General features: G+C 43.1%; 1 protein-coding gene across 6 annotated transcripts in view; it reads right to left on the reverse strand.

The window, feature by feature from the left end:
• Positions 1-6139: 6139 nt before the first annotated feature.
• IPCEF1 (interaction protein for cytohesin exchange factors 1) overlaps positions 6140-15390 on the reverse strand; it is a 185166-nt gene continuing 175915 nt past the window's right edge. For all 6 annotated transcript variants that reach the window (XM_045500097.1, XM_045500095.1, XM_045500101.1 and 3 more), the window contains one exon: positions 6140-10990. In XM_045500097.1, the coding sequence (XP_045356053.1) occupies positions 10784-10990 (207 nt within the window). In that variant the 3' untranslated portion in view covers positions 6140-10783. The remainder of the gene's footprint in view (positions 10991-15390) is intronic.

Genomic DNA, 15390 nt, shown 5'->3' on the forward strand with positions numbered 1-15390 from the left:
TATAAATATATATGCCCCCCAAATTGCTTCATAACAAAATGCCATAAAGTGGGAGACTTCTAAACGACAGAAATTTCTTTCCCATAGTTCCAGATGCTGGAATTTCAAGATCAGGGAATGCGCATGGTTCAGGTGAGAGCCCTCTTCCTGACTACACACTCCTGACTTCTTGATTTATCATCACATATTGGAAAGATAGTGAGCTACTGCCCTGGACCCTTCTTAGAACACTAATCCCACTCATGAGGACTCCACCTTCGTGACTCCATTATTTCTCAAAGGCGCCACCTCTTGTCATCACCACATTGGGGATTAGATTTCAACATATGGATAGTTTACGATTTTTGAGGAATTTGTCCATTTCATCTATGTTGCTAAATCTATATGAAACGTTCAGTCCACCTTAGTGATGTTATGTGGGACCCCATACATCAATCAAACATTCTATGAGCCATGGAATGGTAGTGTTGGCTGAGGAACTGTAGAAAGGCAAATCCATGTGTGGATACTCGTCAGTCCTAGTTGGAATGAAACGTTGCCTTTTCCCAGGTTGAAGGGGTCCAACCTTATCAACTTACCAACAAGTATTTGTTAGGTTTCCTCAGATCCTGGTACCTTTTGGGGACTCAGCATTGGTTTTTGTTACTAATGGACTAGATATTCAGCAGCAGCAGCACCAGCTTTCAGCTTGATGACAAAATGCATGTTCTGGGGCCCATGATTAGCCTCCATCTCTGAAACCATTGTTTCTCTGCCCATGAGCTCACTGCACAAGCTCTGGAGTAGTCAATGACAGAGGCTAGTACACATCAACTGGCTGACTTACATTGTCCCCTTGGTTACCCAGTACTTATTTTTTTCATTTTTTTTATTAAATGTTTATTTTTGAGAGACAGATTGCAAGAGGGGAAGGGGCAGAGAGAGGGAGACACAGAATCTGAAGCAGGCTCCAGGCTCTGAGCTGTCAGCACAGAGTCTAACACGGGGCTCAAACCCATGAAGCACAAGATCATGACCTGAGCCAAAGTCGGCTGCCCAACCCACTGAGCCACCCAGGCGCCCCTGCTTAGTGCTTCTTCTGAAATGATGCTCTTTGATGGGTATTAACATTTAAGGCAAAGATCAGATCTTCACATATTACGCCCACTCTTATGGGTAGATTCTCAAGTCCCTCCCCCAGACCTCCTTGTCCTTGATTTTCCTTGGGCCACTTCTCTCTCCACACAAAGTAGATGACCTGGTGCATTGCCTGAAGCTCAGACTCCTGGGAGGTTTTCCACTCACCAGTGGCTTTTAGAAAGTGAAACTTTGGGCAGGAACAGTCATTTCTGGCTAGAATTCACATGTCAACTCAACCCATTAATGACCTAAGTTCAAGCTTTTTCTTCCTCTATCTGACAGAGAACTCCCCCAGGAAGTCAAATGCGTGAGCAGAGTGAGAGGTAATGACTCAATACTGGCAAGTGGCTTCAGTGCCTGAGTCGTTTGTTCATGTAATGAATTACTTCTGCACCACCCTAACTTAGGTCTATTAGTACCCACTTCATAATGTTTAGTTCTGGCTGCAAAGTTAGCCGATACTCCATGGTTAGACACTCTACCACAGTTAGTATCTATGAGGGCTAAATACCATTCCAGAAACTATTTTTTTTTAACGGTGACTCTTTATTGCAAATGGCAGGGCTGGTCCGGTGACTCTCATATTACCACGGCCTCTTCCTGCTACAGAGACCATTCTTGTTCTGGGCCACACTCAAAACTAGAAACTTCCCATGTCAGTCACTGAATAAAGCCATAACAATCTTCACAAGTAGAGAATATTTTGCCTTAAAAACTGAAACAGGCCCACCAAGCATAATGTTTCCTTCTTACTGACAGAAGTGCAAGATACAATAACTTTTCCTCTACTTTAAGTGACATGTCCTTGCTTTCCCCAGGCTACCAGGCCCCTAAAGAGTTTGCATATTTGGTAGGCTCCTGAATCTCTGTAGGGTTTATCTCTCACTCTCTGAATCCTTGTATCTAATCATAGCCTCCAGAGCACTTGCTACTTCTTGATCATCAAGTCCTTACTGTTTATTACATGATATTATCAATAGAGTGGACTGATGTGTTGTTCTATGGAACATCATGTTATGTCCTGTTTCAATGGTCCACTGTCAGAGGAGGGAAGAAAATGCCTTAACTTTTTTACTGTTTTGTGACATAGAGCAGCAGAATTAATATAGACCTAGAGCAAGGCCATAAGTGTGTATGGTCATTCATCACATAAAAACATGAAGTGCCTCTGACCCTCCTTCATGATGGATGTTGAAAAAAAACATACTTACCTAGCCAAAGTCCATGTACTTGAGGCTGTAATCTGCCCTAGGAAAGATACCACATACAACACAGCAGCTACAATTGGGGTTCTAGTCTGGTTAAGTTTGCAAGAATCCAGGAAAATTTGTCATGATCCATCATGGTTCTTCAGGAGTCAAACTGGTAAATTGGTATGAGTTGGGACCACTCACCTTATATTCTTTTTATTTCAAATTCTTTTTAATGTTTTTATTTATTTTTGAGAGAGAGAGAGAGAGAGAGAGAGAGAGAGAGAGAGAGAGCATGAGTGGGGGAGGGGCAGAGAGAGAGGGAGACACAGAATCAGAAGCAGTTTCCAGGCTCTGAGCTCATGAACTGCAAGATCATGACCAAAGTCAGATGCTTAACCAATTGAGCCACCCAGGTGCCCCTAACCTTGTATTCTTAAAGTCTTTTAGGGTGACACTAATCTGTCATTCCCATTGCATAAAATATTGGTTTTTATTTACTATCTTTCCTAAAGGAGGTAGCTTCAAGCCTTTTATTTGGCCTCTCTTACCACAATAGCTTTTAGAACCAGCATAAGAGTTCTTCCAGCCACTAAGTATGGCCATTCCAATTATATATTCAGAAAACAAAAGATAAAGGCCAGTCATCACTTGACTTGTATATGCCCCTACCCTACCCTAACACAGTGGCCATAATATTTGGGGATGGTTCCTAAGAATCAGCAACAAGTTAGGTCCCATATCCAATTTCCTTTGAAAATATACGTACTGTATATTGTCGGCTTCCTATATATCTTGTCTCTTCTATAGAAAAGCCATTTTCTGGGGCGCCTGGGTGGCGCAGTCGGTTAAGCGTCCGACTTCAGCCAGGTCACGATCTCGCGGTCCGGGAGTTCGAGCCCCGCGTCAGGCTCTGGGCTGATGGCTCAGAGCCTGGAGCCTGTTTCCGATTCTGTGTCTCCCTCTCTCTCTGCCCCTACCCCGTTCATGCTCTGTCTCTCTCTGTCCCAAAAATAAATAAACATTGAAAAAAAAAATTAAAAAAAAAAAAAAATGAAAAGCCATTTTCTATCAGCAATCTCCAAAGATCTGGTCAGCACCAGTCCCAGGCTGTCATTCTGACCTTGCTGCCCATGACAGTAATTCTGACTACCTTGCTGATGACTGTTAAGTGCTGCCATCTGGCCCCAGCTAGTCATGGGCCAGGGCCACCCCACTTGGGGATGGGGAAAAGAACCTCCTGGCTTAGGCAGCTCTCATTGAGCTGAGAACAGTTCTCTGGAAATGGGGGATGCTGTTAGCTACAAAACCTCATAGCAACTGGGGAAGGAAAGATCTGGCCAGGTGAAGGGTCCTGGGCAGGCATCCGCTGCGTCCACAGCAATAACCTCTGGCATTAGGATAACAACTAGCTAAATACCCAAGCGCGCTGTTTTCCTGGGAATTTTGCCCCTTCTCTACACCTCCCACTCTAGACAGAATTGCCAAGACAGAGTGGAGATTTCAGTGTTGGTAAAGTGTTTATTACTTCCTAAAACATATGACTAGAAAAACTAACAGACCAGCATCCTAGAATTACCTATAAATACAGGTTCCCTTGTTTGTTCATTTGGTTGTTTGTTTAAGAGAAAAGATGAATATAATGGTCAGATTGTGATTTACAAGGGCCAGGACCTCTAAAAACTCTGCTTGTCAGCACATTTGAACATCAAAAATACGTTTGAACATCTGCACTCGCAAGAGTCTCTTTATCCTGTGACTTGGCCAAGCCCTCGGTCAGTCTGACATGGCACAGGGCAGCTCACAAACCCAAGAATATGAAGTCTAGATATCCTTTGCTTTATGATTCTTGTTGCTTGAAAGTGACTAATGCTTTGTCTTAAATGCAGGCATTATTAAACCCTGATCTGATTGTTAAAATACTGTTACCTGTTACATCTGGGTACATGTGATTTTAAAAGCTAAGACTTTGTGGGGGGCGGGGGGCAGGCTGGGACTCCTGGACGGCTCAGTTGGTTAAGCCGCCAACTTCAGCTCAGGTCATGTCTCGCGGTTCGGGTCCATGAGTTCGAGCCCCACGTCGGGCTCTGTGCCAACAGCTCGGAGCCTGGAGCCTGCTTTGAATTGTCTCTCTCTCTGCCCAACCCCCCCCCCCCCCCAACTAGTGCTCGGTCTCTCTCTCTCTCTCAAAAATAAACATTAAAAAAACACTTTTTTAATGTTTATTTATTTTTGAGACAGAGAGAGACAGAGCATGAACGGGGGAGGGGCAGAGAGCGAGGGAGACACAGAATCCGAAGCAGGCTCCAGGCTCTGAGCTGTCAGCACAGAGCCCGACACGGGGCTCGAACTCACAGACCACGAGATCATGACCTGAGCCAAAGTCAGAGGCTCAACTGACTGAGCCACCAGATGCCCCTAAAGAAACATTTTTTTTAAAAAAACCTAAGACTTTTGTTTTCTCCTCATAAAGATGGAATTACCTTTCTTATGTGAACATATTTTGATGAAATCAAATTCAAGTCGCATAGTATGACAAAGAACTTTCATGCCTGTGCTTAAAACTTGGAAATCTAGAATTTCTGGGAGAAATCAATGGTTCAGAAGTTGATGGGACTACACAGGCTATTTGAAAATGGAGGCTTGCAGTAGGCAGAATGGTCATCTCCTAATCACTGGAAATTGTGTGTGCACCCCAAAGGGGGAATCAAGGTTGCAGACTGAAGTCACGTTGCTAATCAGCTGGCATTAAAATGGAAAGAGTCTCCTGGATCAATCAAATGGACCCAATTAAATCACAAGGGTCCTTAGAAGCAGGTGTGACTAGGAAGAAGCGTGCACAGAGATACGATATTGCTGACTTTGGAGATGGACGAAGGGAGCCAAGAAGCAAAGAATGTGGGGGACCTGAAGAGGAAAGGGAATGTATTCTCCCCTGGGCCTCCAGAGAAACATAATGTTGCCAACACCTTGATTTTAGCCCAAGAAAGCTAAAATCTGACCTCCAGAACCATAAGAGAACACATTCTTTGAAGCTGCTAAATTTCTAATAATCTGTTACAGCAGCAATAGAAAACTATAAGATTGTTCTAGAAATCAGGAACACACCGTACATATGCCTTTTGCTCATCCCTTTGGTCTAGAATAATTTTTCCCACTTCTATGTGGGAGCCTAGACATAATTGGTGGTAGCCCAATGGAGAAAACAGAGGGTAGGGCTGAACATGCGTAGTGAGAACTGGGAGAGTGGGGGCGGGGAGGGGGCTAACCCTTTGTGTAGACAGCAATTAAAGATGTGTGAATCCAGTTCCAACACAGGTGAACTTCCTCCCTTCAGTGATCCAAACTAAAGGCAATTTATTATGCTATTTCAATATTTGTTCATTTCTCCCAAAAACAGCTTACATGTTTTAGGGAACATACGTGCCACAGGTCTTAATTTTTATGATCTGCAAATTTTAAAAATTCTCTGAATAAAGTGTGAGTGCCTAACAATGTAACGTGCAAGTCAAATTTTGTGGACCAACGATTTTGAAAAAATACGTATTTTTACTAACAAGCCTGTAAGGTAAGGACCACTGGAGAATAACCACATCTGTTATTACTGAAACAGACTTTCCAACACAATTAAATGCTTTGAAAATTAGAATAGTCTAGAATCAGTTATTCTTATGATGGCCACGAGAGGGCACTATAACCTTTACAGAAACTAAAAGCCCAGTCCTCAAACCCTTCCAGGGGAGCTTGTTCTTGGAGGGAGCAGCACAGCAGGGCAGAAAATGAACACAGTAGTAGATTTCGATATTTTTTCCATGTCATTTTACTAGATATATTTTCTCTTGTTTTTATTTGTATCTTACAAGTCACTCTCAAAAAACAAAGCAGAAGAAATGAGCCGTGCCTCTTTTTTTCTGTTCAAAGAGGATAGGTGACAGAGAACGAAAGCACAATGACATTGAAGGTGTCATTTCCACATTATCATCTTGCCCCAGACACCATGCAGCGCTAACAGTCACATCCCCGTCATGCAAGGACATTAAAGTCTACGGTGACTAAAAATTCTCGTTTTTATTATGGGATGCTAAATGTGTCCACGGGGCATGCTTCCCCTTTGGACGTAACATGAAGAAATATCAATATAGTGCAGTTAAGTCTCACAGCAAGAGATACGGACAAACTTTGTTTTTTAACGGAGAATCATTTTCAATGTCTTCTGTGGTCTATGGTAGAGTTGGGGAAGAGTAAAAATGTGCAGAGGAAGCAGGGAAACTGCTTCCTGTCTCACAACCTAGAAGAACACAGAGCTGTCAAAATCCTGTTCAGAGAGAGGAGCTTTCTGTGACGGCTGGAATTATTCCTGCTCCCTAACCCGCTTCATATGGGTTGTTAAAAATCAGTTTCAGGGGCTTTCCCTTTTCATTACATATTACAAAACCCTAGCAGGGCGGCCACCTGACATTTCTAGGACTCGATTTCTCTTGCGAGGTAAGTACACAAAAAATTGGAAGGAAAATAAATTGGACTCTCAAATATCATATTCTAATGGACCGAAGAAGAGATATACCCTAAAACGAACCAAAAGTTATTGGTTATTTTTAACACACTGGCCTGTTTTGGATGGGCATCCTCTGGACCTAAATTACCCACATCTTCTGCATGGCTTTGTATCAAAATGCTGCAGGAGAAGAAATTGGGAGAGGAAGGCTGAGGGCCTAACCCCGAGTCACCAGACTCCATCTCCGACTGGCTTTTAAAGGAAAACAAATGATCTCCATTTCTTCAACCACCTCTTACATCCACGGATCTCACAGCACCCAACAAGCATGGAAGTTACAGAAGGAAGGAAAAGGAAGCACAGTGATTGGGTCACACCCCAACTCATGGTCAACCCAGCAGTCGGTTGCTGCAGGAAGGGCAGCAGCGCCTCAGCCCTGGGGAAGAGACCGTGCTCAAGTAAAAGAGCCTCCCCTCAGGCTCCCAGCCGATGACTTCACAAAAGCCACCCGGGCCACCCCGGCAACGCATGCACACTGCACGTCACAGGGCTGGGGCCCAACAGTGACTGCGCAAGGAACCGGGAGAGAGAAGAATGAGAGAAATGGGAGGAGCTTCTTTCCTCCCTGTCAAAAAAGGAGGAGTGATAATCCACAGCCATCCCACCAACACCACTGGGGAGGGAAAGGGAGGGAAGCCTGAAACACGCATACGTGCAAACAACAAAGTGCTACGTAAATATAAGGCTTGGGTTTCACACTGAAATCTGACTCCAAACATAATCTTTCTTAGGCTTCTGGGAGTCTTGGCAGTAATATATACCTTGTGATTCTTCTTAGGTCTTTGATGCCAAGCTGAGATTGTGCCGGAACAAAGACTTATTAAAAGTAATAGACGCCCTTCAAGTGTAGGACCATTTGATTCAGCGCGTGCTGCAATATTCCAGCCACGGAGGTATCCTATCAGGCACTAGTTTGGGTCTACATGCTAACAATAGAGAGAAATGGTCCTCCACACAACCCCAAAGAGGAGTCCCATCCAGATCCTAATCCACAGCAGGTGCCACAGGTTTGGACCTGATTACACTCGGGTTCTCTGCTTCCTGAGCTGGCATGGCTCTGGGTCATTTCACAGCCTTCAGACCCTACATCTACAGGAATGGGCAAAAGAGTTACCCTGTGAACCCCATGAAACTACCCAAAATCCATTTCAGAGATGACCTAACCCTCAGGAATAAACTGAAGTAATCCAGTTTTCCTAACATCCTTTGAAACAACAACAAAAAGGCTGAGTTATTCCTAAACTGAGTGTCAGGGAAAGTGTCACCCATTCTTCCTGTCACTTCCCACTACCCTCCACTTTCTCTTAGTGGCCACAGCTGAAGCTGGGACCTCACAGAGGCAGCCCCTTACTTCCTAACACGAAGTAATGCAGAGTGAAAGTGTTTTCAGAGGGTGAAACACTAACCAGAAGGTGAGCCTGGTCTAGAAGAGAGGGGGCAGGACGGGGCAGTTGGATCTCACTTTCATTGGGGGACATTCTGCACAATATGTGCTTTAAAAAAGCCAAAGCTTCTAGACTAACCTGACTTTGAAAAGTAACTGAAAGGTTTAATTCAGCAATTTCATGGGACATCTTTTGCCTTTAATTTGGAGTGCTCCTAAGGAATTTACCCTACACGGTCACCTAAGCCGTGTATTCGTGAAAAGCCAAAGCCAAAGTAAAGCACTGAGGTGTATTCACAAGCCGGGGCCAAAAGCTTCTGGGGCACCTCAATTTAGAAAAATTGTTTTGAAGTTTATAGGTTATTATTTCAAGCCAAAGGAAAGAAGGTAGAATTATTAATTATTATGTCCATTATTATGTCTCCTTCTCTCAACAATCTGTTTACACTGTGAATCCTAAACAATTAACCTTCTAATAGCTGCTAATTGTAGAAATAATCAGTGATGATTCCCAGAGTAAAGACAGTAAAGCACTGGCCTCTCAAAGCAGGAGCTTCGGGGTCTAATCTGAGGACCTGTATGGTTGCGTCCAGAGCTGGGGCCAACAGAACATTGGGGGCCAGGCCCCCTCTTCCGGGGAGTCCTTGGCCCAGCACACTCCACTTGGGATAGGTCTCCTTAAATGTTTACTGGGCCATAGGGACTGACATAATCTCTTATCTTACAAAAGTTTCTAGTACTCTGACTTGTTTCCTGTTTTTTTTTTCCTTTCTTAATACAAGGGTTGTTTTTGTTTACAAAGTATTAAAACTTTACTATACTTCTGAGTAAAGCTTGAGGAAATATTCAACAACTATTTCCATCTAGTTTGCGGATAAAAAAAAGACGGTTATTTCCACTTGAATGTCAAGCCACACTTTGACTCTATAAAGCACACTGTGTTAGCTTGACCCTTTGCTAGGGGTAAGGCCAAACTGGGTTTTTGCTGGGTTGTGGTTATTCTTATGAGAAATATTCATGATTAGTAATTAGTAATAAAACGAGTTCTCTTTAACAGACCCCAAAATTTCTATTAGACCTTAGACAAAAGACCATATTAGCTGTGTTTCATTTGGTTTAGGGCTTGTGGGCATAAATGGCATAAAGCTTACAAAGTTTATTCACTACAAGAAATAACCTAAGATGAAAATCCTTTTCTGGTTAAAAGAATGCCTGACCACAGATAGAGAAATCTGAGCACTCTGGGTTGAGAAAGAGAGGGAGAGAAAGATAAAGAAGCCAGAAAATGGAAGATTATTAACACATGCCTCCATATTTATCCCACAAGATATCCTGAGCATTCCTCATACAGCATAGTGCAACATAATAACTCCAGTGAATCAACAGTATTCCTACTTTCTCAAGCAAAAAAGTATATACTTAGAGAATATACATTGAGCAAAATGTATAATTACCATCTTTTACAACACTAGTAATTTGACCTTCTATAAATATACTTAAATAACAAACATTATAGAGAGCTATTCACAGAAGACCCAAAGTGAGACATAAACATACAAAAATAAAATAATCATATTTTAACTCTTTTGTTGTTTTCATTGGGTTTTCTGGAGTAGGGATATCAAAACCATTCAGACACCAGAATCGTCTTGTCAATCTTGATCCTGGGGAAACTGGACAGAAATTGACACTGTGCAGAGGCACCACACCCAGGGACGAACGCAGCAAACATTCCCTGCTGGACTTATTTCTATCTCCTACAGTGGTTTAGAAAGGCTAGGAGGGAGTGGAGGTCTCGAAGTGTAATGAAACGTATTTCTGTAGCTGCTCTGTGGAAAGGAAACTTTAATCAGATCCCCCCCACCTGGGTAGAGTGTGGAAACATCAAGCTGTCCTTTGAGAGAGTGGGAAGACAGGGCACACCTCCTCCTCGGGCTCTCCCACACACCACTCGCTCTGAAGTATTTCTCAGCTCACGGAAAAGGCACCACCATTCTGGACCAAAGGCAAGAGATTTTGGTTCCAAAACACCACTGTCTCGTTCCAGTTGCTGCCGTAAAACACATTCCTCCACTCAAAACATAAATGATTCGAAGAATTCAACTACCCAACCCAGTGGAATATGTACATCCTTACATTCTTCTTTTGGAAAACACAACACTTCTATGAATAATCATCCTTGGTAGAACGTGATCTTTGTCCATTAGAATCTTCGTCCCGCTGTCGTTCTCTTGAGGGCAAAGAACAGAATACACATTTCTCACATCCCACCTAAAGCCTAGCATAACCATGAGCTCCTAGGAGGGACACGGGGTTTGTTCAACTGAGCTCAATCCCTCCAGTCTCCATGTAAGCACTGCCACCGGAAGGAGGGCTCCTGTTGCCAACACAGTAGGTCCTCACCTAAGTCGCGTCTTTAGAGGAGTAGCCACTGCTTGAGGAATTGGTTTCAGTTTTCCTTTTAAGGAGAGCTCTCGCAACATCTTGAAGAGCTGCTCGGGGTACGATAAAAGGGGAGAGAATGTTGGCTTGTTCTCAGATAGAATTTCCAACATGGGCAGAGGAAGGTGGTTTCTCGAGTCCCTGGGGGGTGTCCTCGTGGGCAGACGTGGGGGCCCGCTGCTGCTGATAGATATCCTGGATCAGCAGGGTGTTCATCAACTTCCACTCCCTGTATTTTCTGGCTGTCAACTTCGGATCATCCAGCAACTGGTTAATCATGGCCAGGTCATGTTCTTTACACTGTCCAAGAAGGAAAAAAAAAAAAAAAAAAAGGAGGGGGGTGGGGAGATGTAGTGAGTATTTTAATTTCAATAAACCCTCTTCAAATCTTTTACAAATACACATATACATTCGCCATAAAATTATCAAAGTGTTTTTACACATTAATATTCTAATCTGGAAGCCTAAGAGATATGACAGGACATTCATTTGCATACATCTGCCAAGAAGACGTTAAGTTCTCCTACCCAAGGGCCAGTAGAAGAACGTAGCCAGGACCTTCCACATGGATCTTCCCTCACCGACCTTTATTCCACACCTCAGTAATGTTTCTATCTCAGAGTGACCATTATTTCTTCTACAACTTACAACTGTATAATCATTTCATTGACCACCCAAACTTCACTAAGTAAAACTGGGATGTAGTACGTTCCCTAAGACACAAGATGGCACAAAATATATCTTTATTAAATTATCTTCATTTTTAATAACTCACGTGCATGTATTTAGTTAACACACACTGAATAAATATATAGGCTACCTTTTTTTTCAAAGAAAAGACTACTAGCCTCCCATCAAAACAGTGTGTGTTCCGATGATACTAGTGGAACAAACGATCTATCTGTATTGTTTTACCCTGCCTCCTCTGTAACCAGTAACGCACACATCTGAAATGCCTGGGTCAGGTGAAGGGAGTGTTCTGTAGCCAAGGAATGAGAGAAAAATGAGGTGCAACAGCCTCCGCGTTCAAGAACGGTCGCTCAGTCCTGACAATTTTATCTCAAATCTATTCTTGTTTCCACCATCCATCTGACCATAATCCTAATCCGATTCTTCACACCTGATGTGTCCCTGCCCCTAATCCTCACTTTAAATCCACCCTCCACGGGCTGTGCAGGACATCCACCCAGAATGCCGAGTCCTCTGAATGGTCCTCCTTCACGTCCAAGGTCCTAAGGATTTGAGCTCTATCTGTTGATCCCCACGCCCTTCTCACTTCCTGCTCTGTGTTGATGTGCATTCCCGCCCCCGCCCCTCCCCCCCCGCCCCGCACGATGCCAGTCCACACTCCGAGATGTTGTGCCACAGGCAGGACCTTCCATATCTTTCTTCTGGTGAACTCTACCTCTTGGAGTTGCCTTCACATGGAACACTGTCCAATCTTTCTTTGCCGGATTTTACTATAACTCACAAATCTATACTCACTTCAGGCATCCTGTTCTCCAGAAAATCTTCTCTGAACCCCTAAATGCACTGAGAAGCTTTATTTATGCTCTCATGCCTTCCAATGCTTAGAACTTAACATGTTATACTTAGATGTTCATGGATGTCATGCCACCTACTCTTAAGCTTTTTTTTAAATTTTTTTTGAATGTTTTTTTTATTTTTGAGAGAGAGAGAGAGAGAGAGAGAGAGAGACGGAGCATGAGTGGGGGAGGGGCCGAGAGATGGGGAGACACAGAATCCGAAGTAGGCTCCAGGCTCCGAGCTGTCAGCACAGAGTCCAACGCGGGGCTCAAATTCACGAACTGTGAGATCATGACCTGAGCAGGAGTCAGACGCTTAACCGACTGAGCCACCCACGCACCCCGTATTCTAAAGCTTCTTAAGAAAATCGACATTTTATTCATTCCCGTGTGTCTTGCACGTAACACAATGCCAAGTGCCAGGGAGACAGTCAATACATGTTTATTTTAAACCAATCTTTCTGCCTATCCCCAGGCCACCATGCGTGTAGCTAAAAATTCACAACCAGAATCAGGGGCTGTAGTTCAAATTTATGACCAGTGCCACTAAGTGCCTTTCACTACTATCCATTAGTCATATTTTCCTACCCCTTTTTTCTCCCAATTTCCCAAATTACTATTTCAAAACCTTCCATCTCTTCCCAAACCTCCTTCCCTCCCCCATCCTCCTTTGCAGCTGAAGACCTTGCTTTCTATTTTTTTTTTTTTTTTGAGGAAATGGAAACAATCAAAAGAACACTTCTCCCAAGTTCCTACTGCCCACTCCCTATATCAACACAAGCACATCCCTGCCTTCCTTCCTGTTCTTTTGGATAAAATATCTGTGCTCCTAGCAAAGGCCAGTCTCCACTTGTGCACTGTCACCCACTCCCTCATACTCAAGAAACCCACTCTGGCAATTCTCCCCTCTTCCCTGTGACTCATTAACTTCCCATCTCTATCTACTTGATCATCATATGTGCCGTTACCTCTCCCATCTTCAAAGCCTTCTCAAGCCCACATCCCTGCTCCAGCAAAGGCTCTACTCCTCACCTTGTCTCCAATGTCCCCTTGCCCATTCTCTCATAGAACCACGCCCATCACGGTTCAACCCGAACTCCTCTTGCTCAGGCCATCAATGACCTCCATGTTGCTAAATCCAGTAACTATCATTAACTTACTTACCAACAGCATCTAAAACTATCGGCTCCTCCTTCTTAAACACTTTCATTGCGTCATTTCTGTGACACATTTTTCTCATCCCCAAAATGGCCATTTATTCTAAATCTCTATTGCTGATTCCTCATTCTATAGTCCAATCTCTTAAGATTGGAGAGCTCTAGAATCTCAGCCTTTAGCTGCCTCTGTATGTACATCCACATTCTTGGTAATCTCATGTCTCCCATTCTCCCTAGGCACTAAGGGTCACAAATTTATTTTGCAAGCCTTATCTCTACCCTGAACTTCAGACTTGTTTGTCTACACCCCCTCTTCTGCAGCTCCACCTGGACGTGAACGGGGCATCTCAAATGTAACACGTCCAAAACGAGGCTCCTATTATTCTCTAAGTGTCCCACCCACCCCAATTTCCAGTACTCATTGAAACCTCTTCCCGCCATGGCCTTTTGCAAAGCACCCAATGGCAATTCCATGTTTCCAGTAGCTCAGGCCAAACACTGGAGTCACCCTTGACTCCTTCTCTCACTGCCAGTCCACCAGCAAATCCGGAGCTCTACTTTCCAAATATGTCAAACTACAGCACACCTGCGTTCAGAACCTTCCAAAGGCTTCCTATCTCACTGAGTTGAAGTTAAGGTATTAGCAGTGGCACTAAGGCACTATGTGATGGAATTCCCCCATTGCCCCTCTGAGCTGTTTTCTCCGTGCTCCAGCCCCCCAAAACACTCCAGCCAAACGACCTCCTTGCTCTTCCTTAAGCCTACTAGGCATTCCCGGGCCAAGGCACTTGCATTTTTGTTCTTTGCCTGTAACATTCTGCCTCAGATAGCCTCAAGACTCACTCCCTTCTTTTCAGATTTCACTCATATCTCATCTTTCAAAAAGGCTTTTCATGCCCTTCCTAATTAAAAATCAATCCATCAGCATTCCTCACCCCCACTTCTATTCTCTATCAAATCTATCATCATTTAGCGTACTATAAAATTGATTTATTTACTTAGTTATTTTTATTTTCTCCTCTACCTAAACATAAGCTTCTTAAGGAAAGGGATTTTTGTCTCGTATGCCCACTGTGAGACCCCAAGTACATCAAAGAACGGTTCATACGTGGTAGACATTCACTAAATGCTTTCTGGAAAAAGAAAGAATATATGAAATAAAATGTGAATGAATAATTACCCATTTGCTTTTAAATCTCTTTTTTTAATGTCTATTATTTTGAGAGAGAAAGAGAGAGAGAGAGAGAGAGAGAGAGAGAGAGAGAAGAGAGAGCACAGAGGAAGGGCAGAGAGAAAGAGAGAGTTCCAAGCAGGCTTTGCACCGTCAGCACAGAGCACAGCACGGGGCTCAAACTCACCAACCACAGATCGTGATCTGAGCCAAAATCAAGAGTTGGATGTTTAAGTGACTGAGCTACCCAGGCGCCTCTGCTTTTAAATCTTTTTTATATCGTGAACTCTATTTAGAGCCTAAGGAAATCCTCTCCATAAACAAACAAAAATGTTTATATGTATGTGTGTATTTTATATACATATTATTTATTACATATGTCCTATTTGTTTACCTATAAATATATAGATATTTATATCTATACATTTGCATATCGTTTTAGAGATTGTAGAACTGGTAGCATTTATTCGATCCAAATGAGGGATCCGGTTTTAGATGATCACAAACATTGGCACAAAAATGTATTATTTGTTCTTCACACTTTAACTTATGTTTTACTTGGGGCATTTTACTACATTTTGCTTCTTTTTTTTTTTTCCCCCTGTTTTCTTGAAATGTGGATCTCCAATAAAGTACTATGTACATAGTAGTCTGAGTGGTAAGATTTATAATTCTGAATCAAGAGAGCAATAATGTGGTGACAGATGGAGGTTAAAATATACATACATATATATGTATCCATATATATATGGATTCCAGGAAGGAAAGAAAAATTGTGTAGTGGTAAAGTAACCAAGGAGTGATAACAAGCAGGTTGACCGTGAACCAGAAGCAGAGGGAAGGCAG

The sequence above is a fragment of the Leopardus geoffroyi genome, chromosome B2 (genome assembly GCF_018350155.1).
Source record: "Leopardus geoffroyi isolate Oge1 chromosome B2, O.geoffroyi_Oge1_pat1.0, whole genome shotgun sequence".
NCBI lineage: Eukaryota > Metazoa > Chordata > Mammalia > Carnivora > Felidae > Leopardus > Leopardus geoffroyi.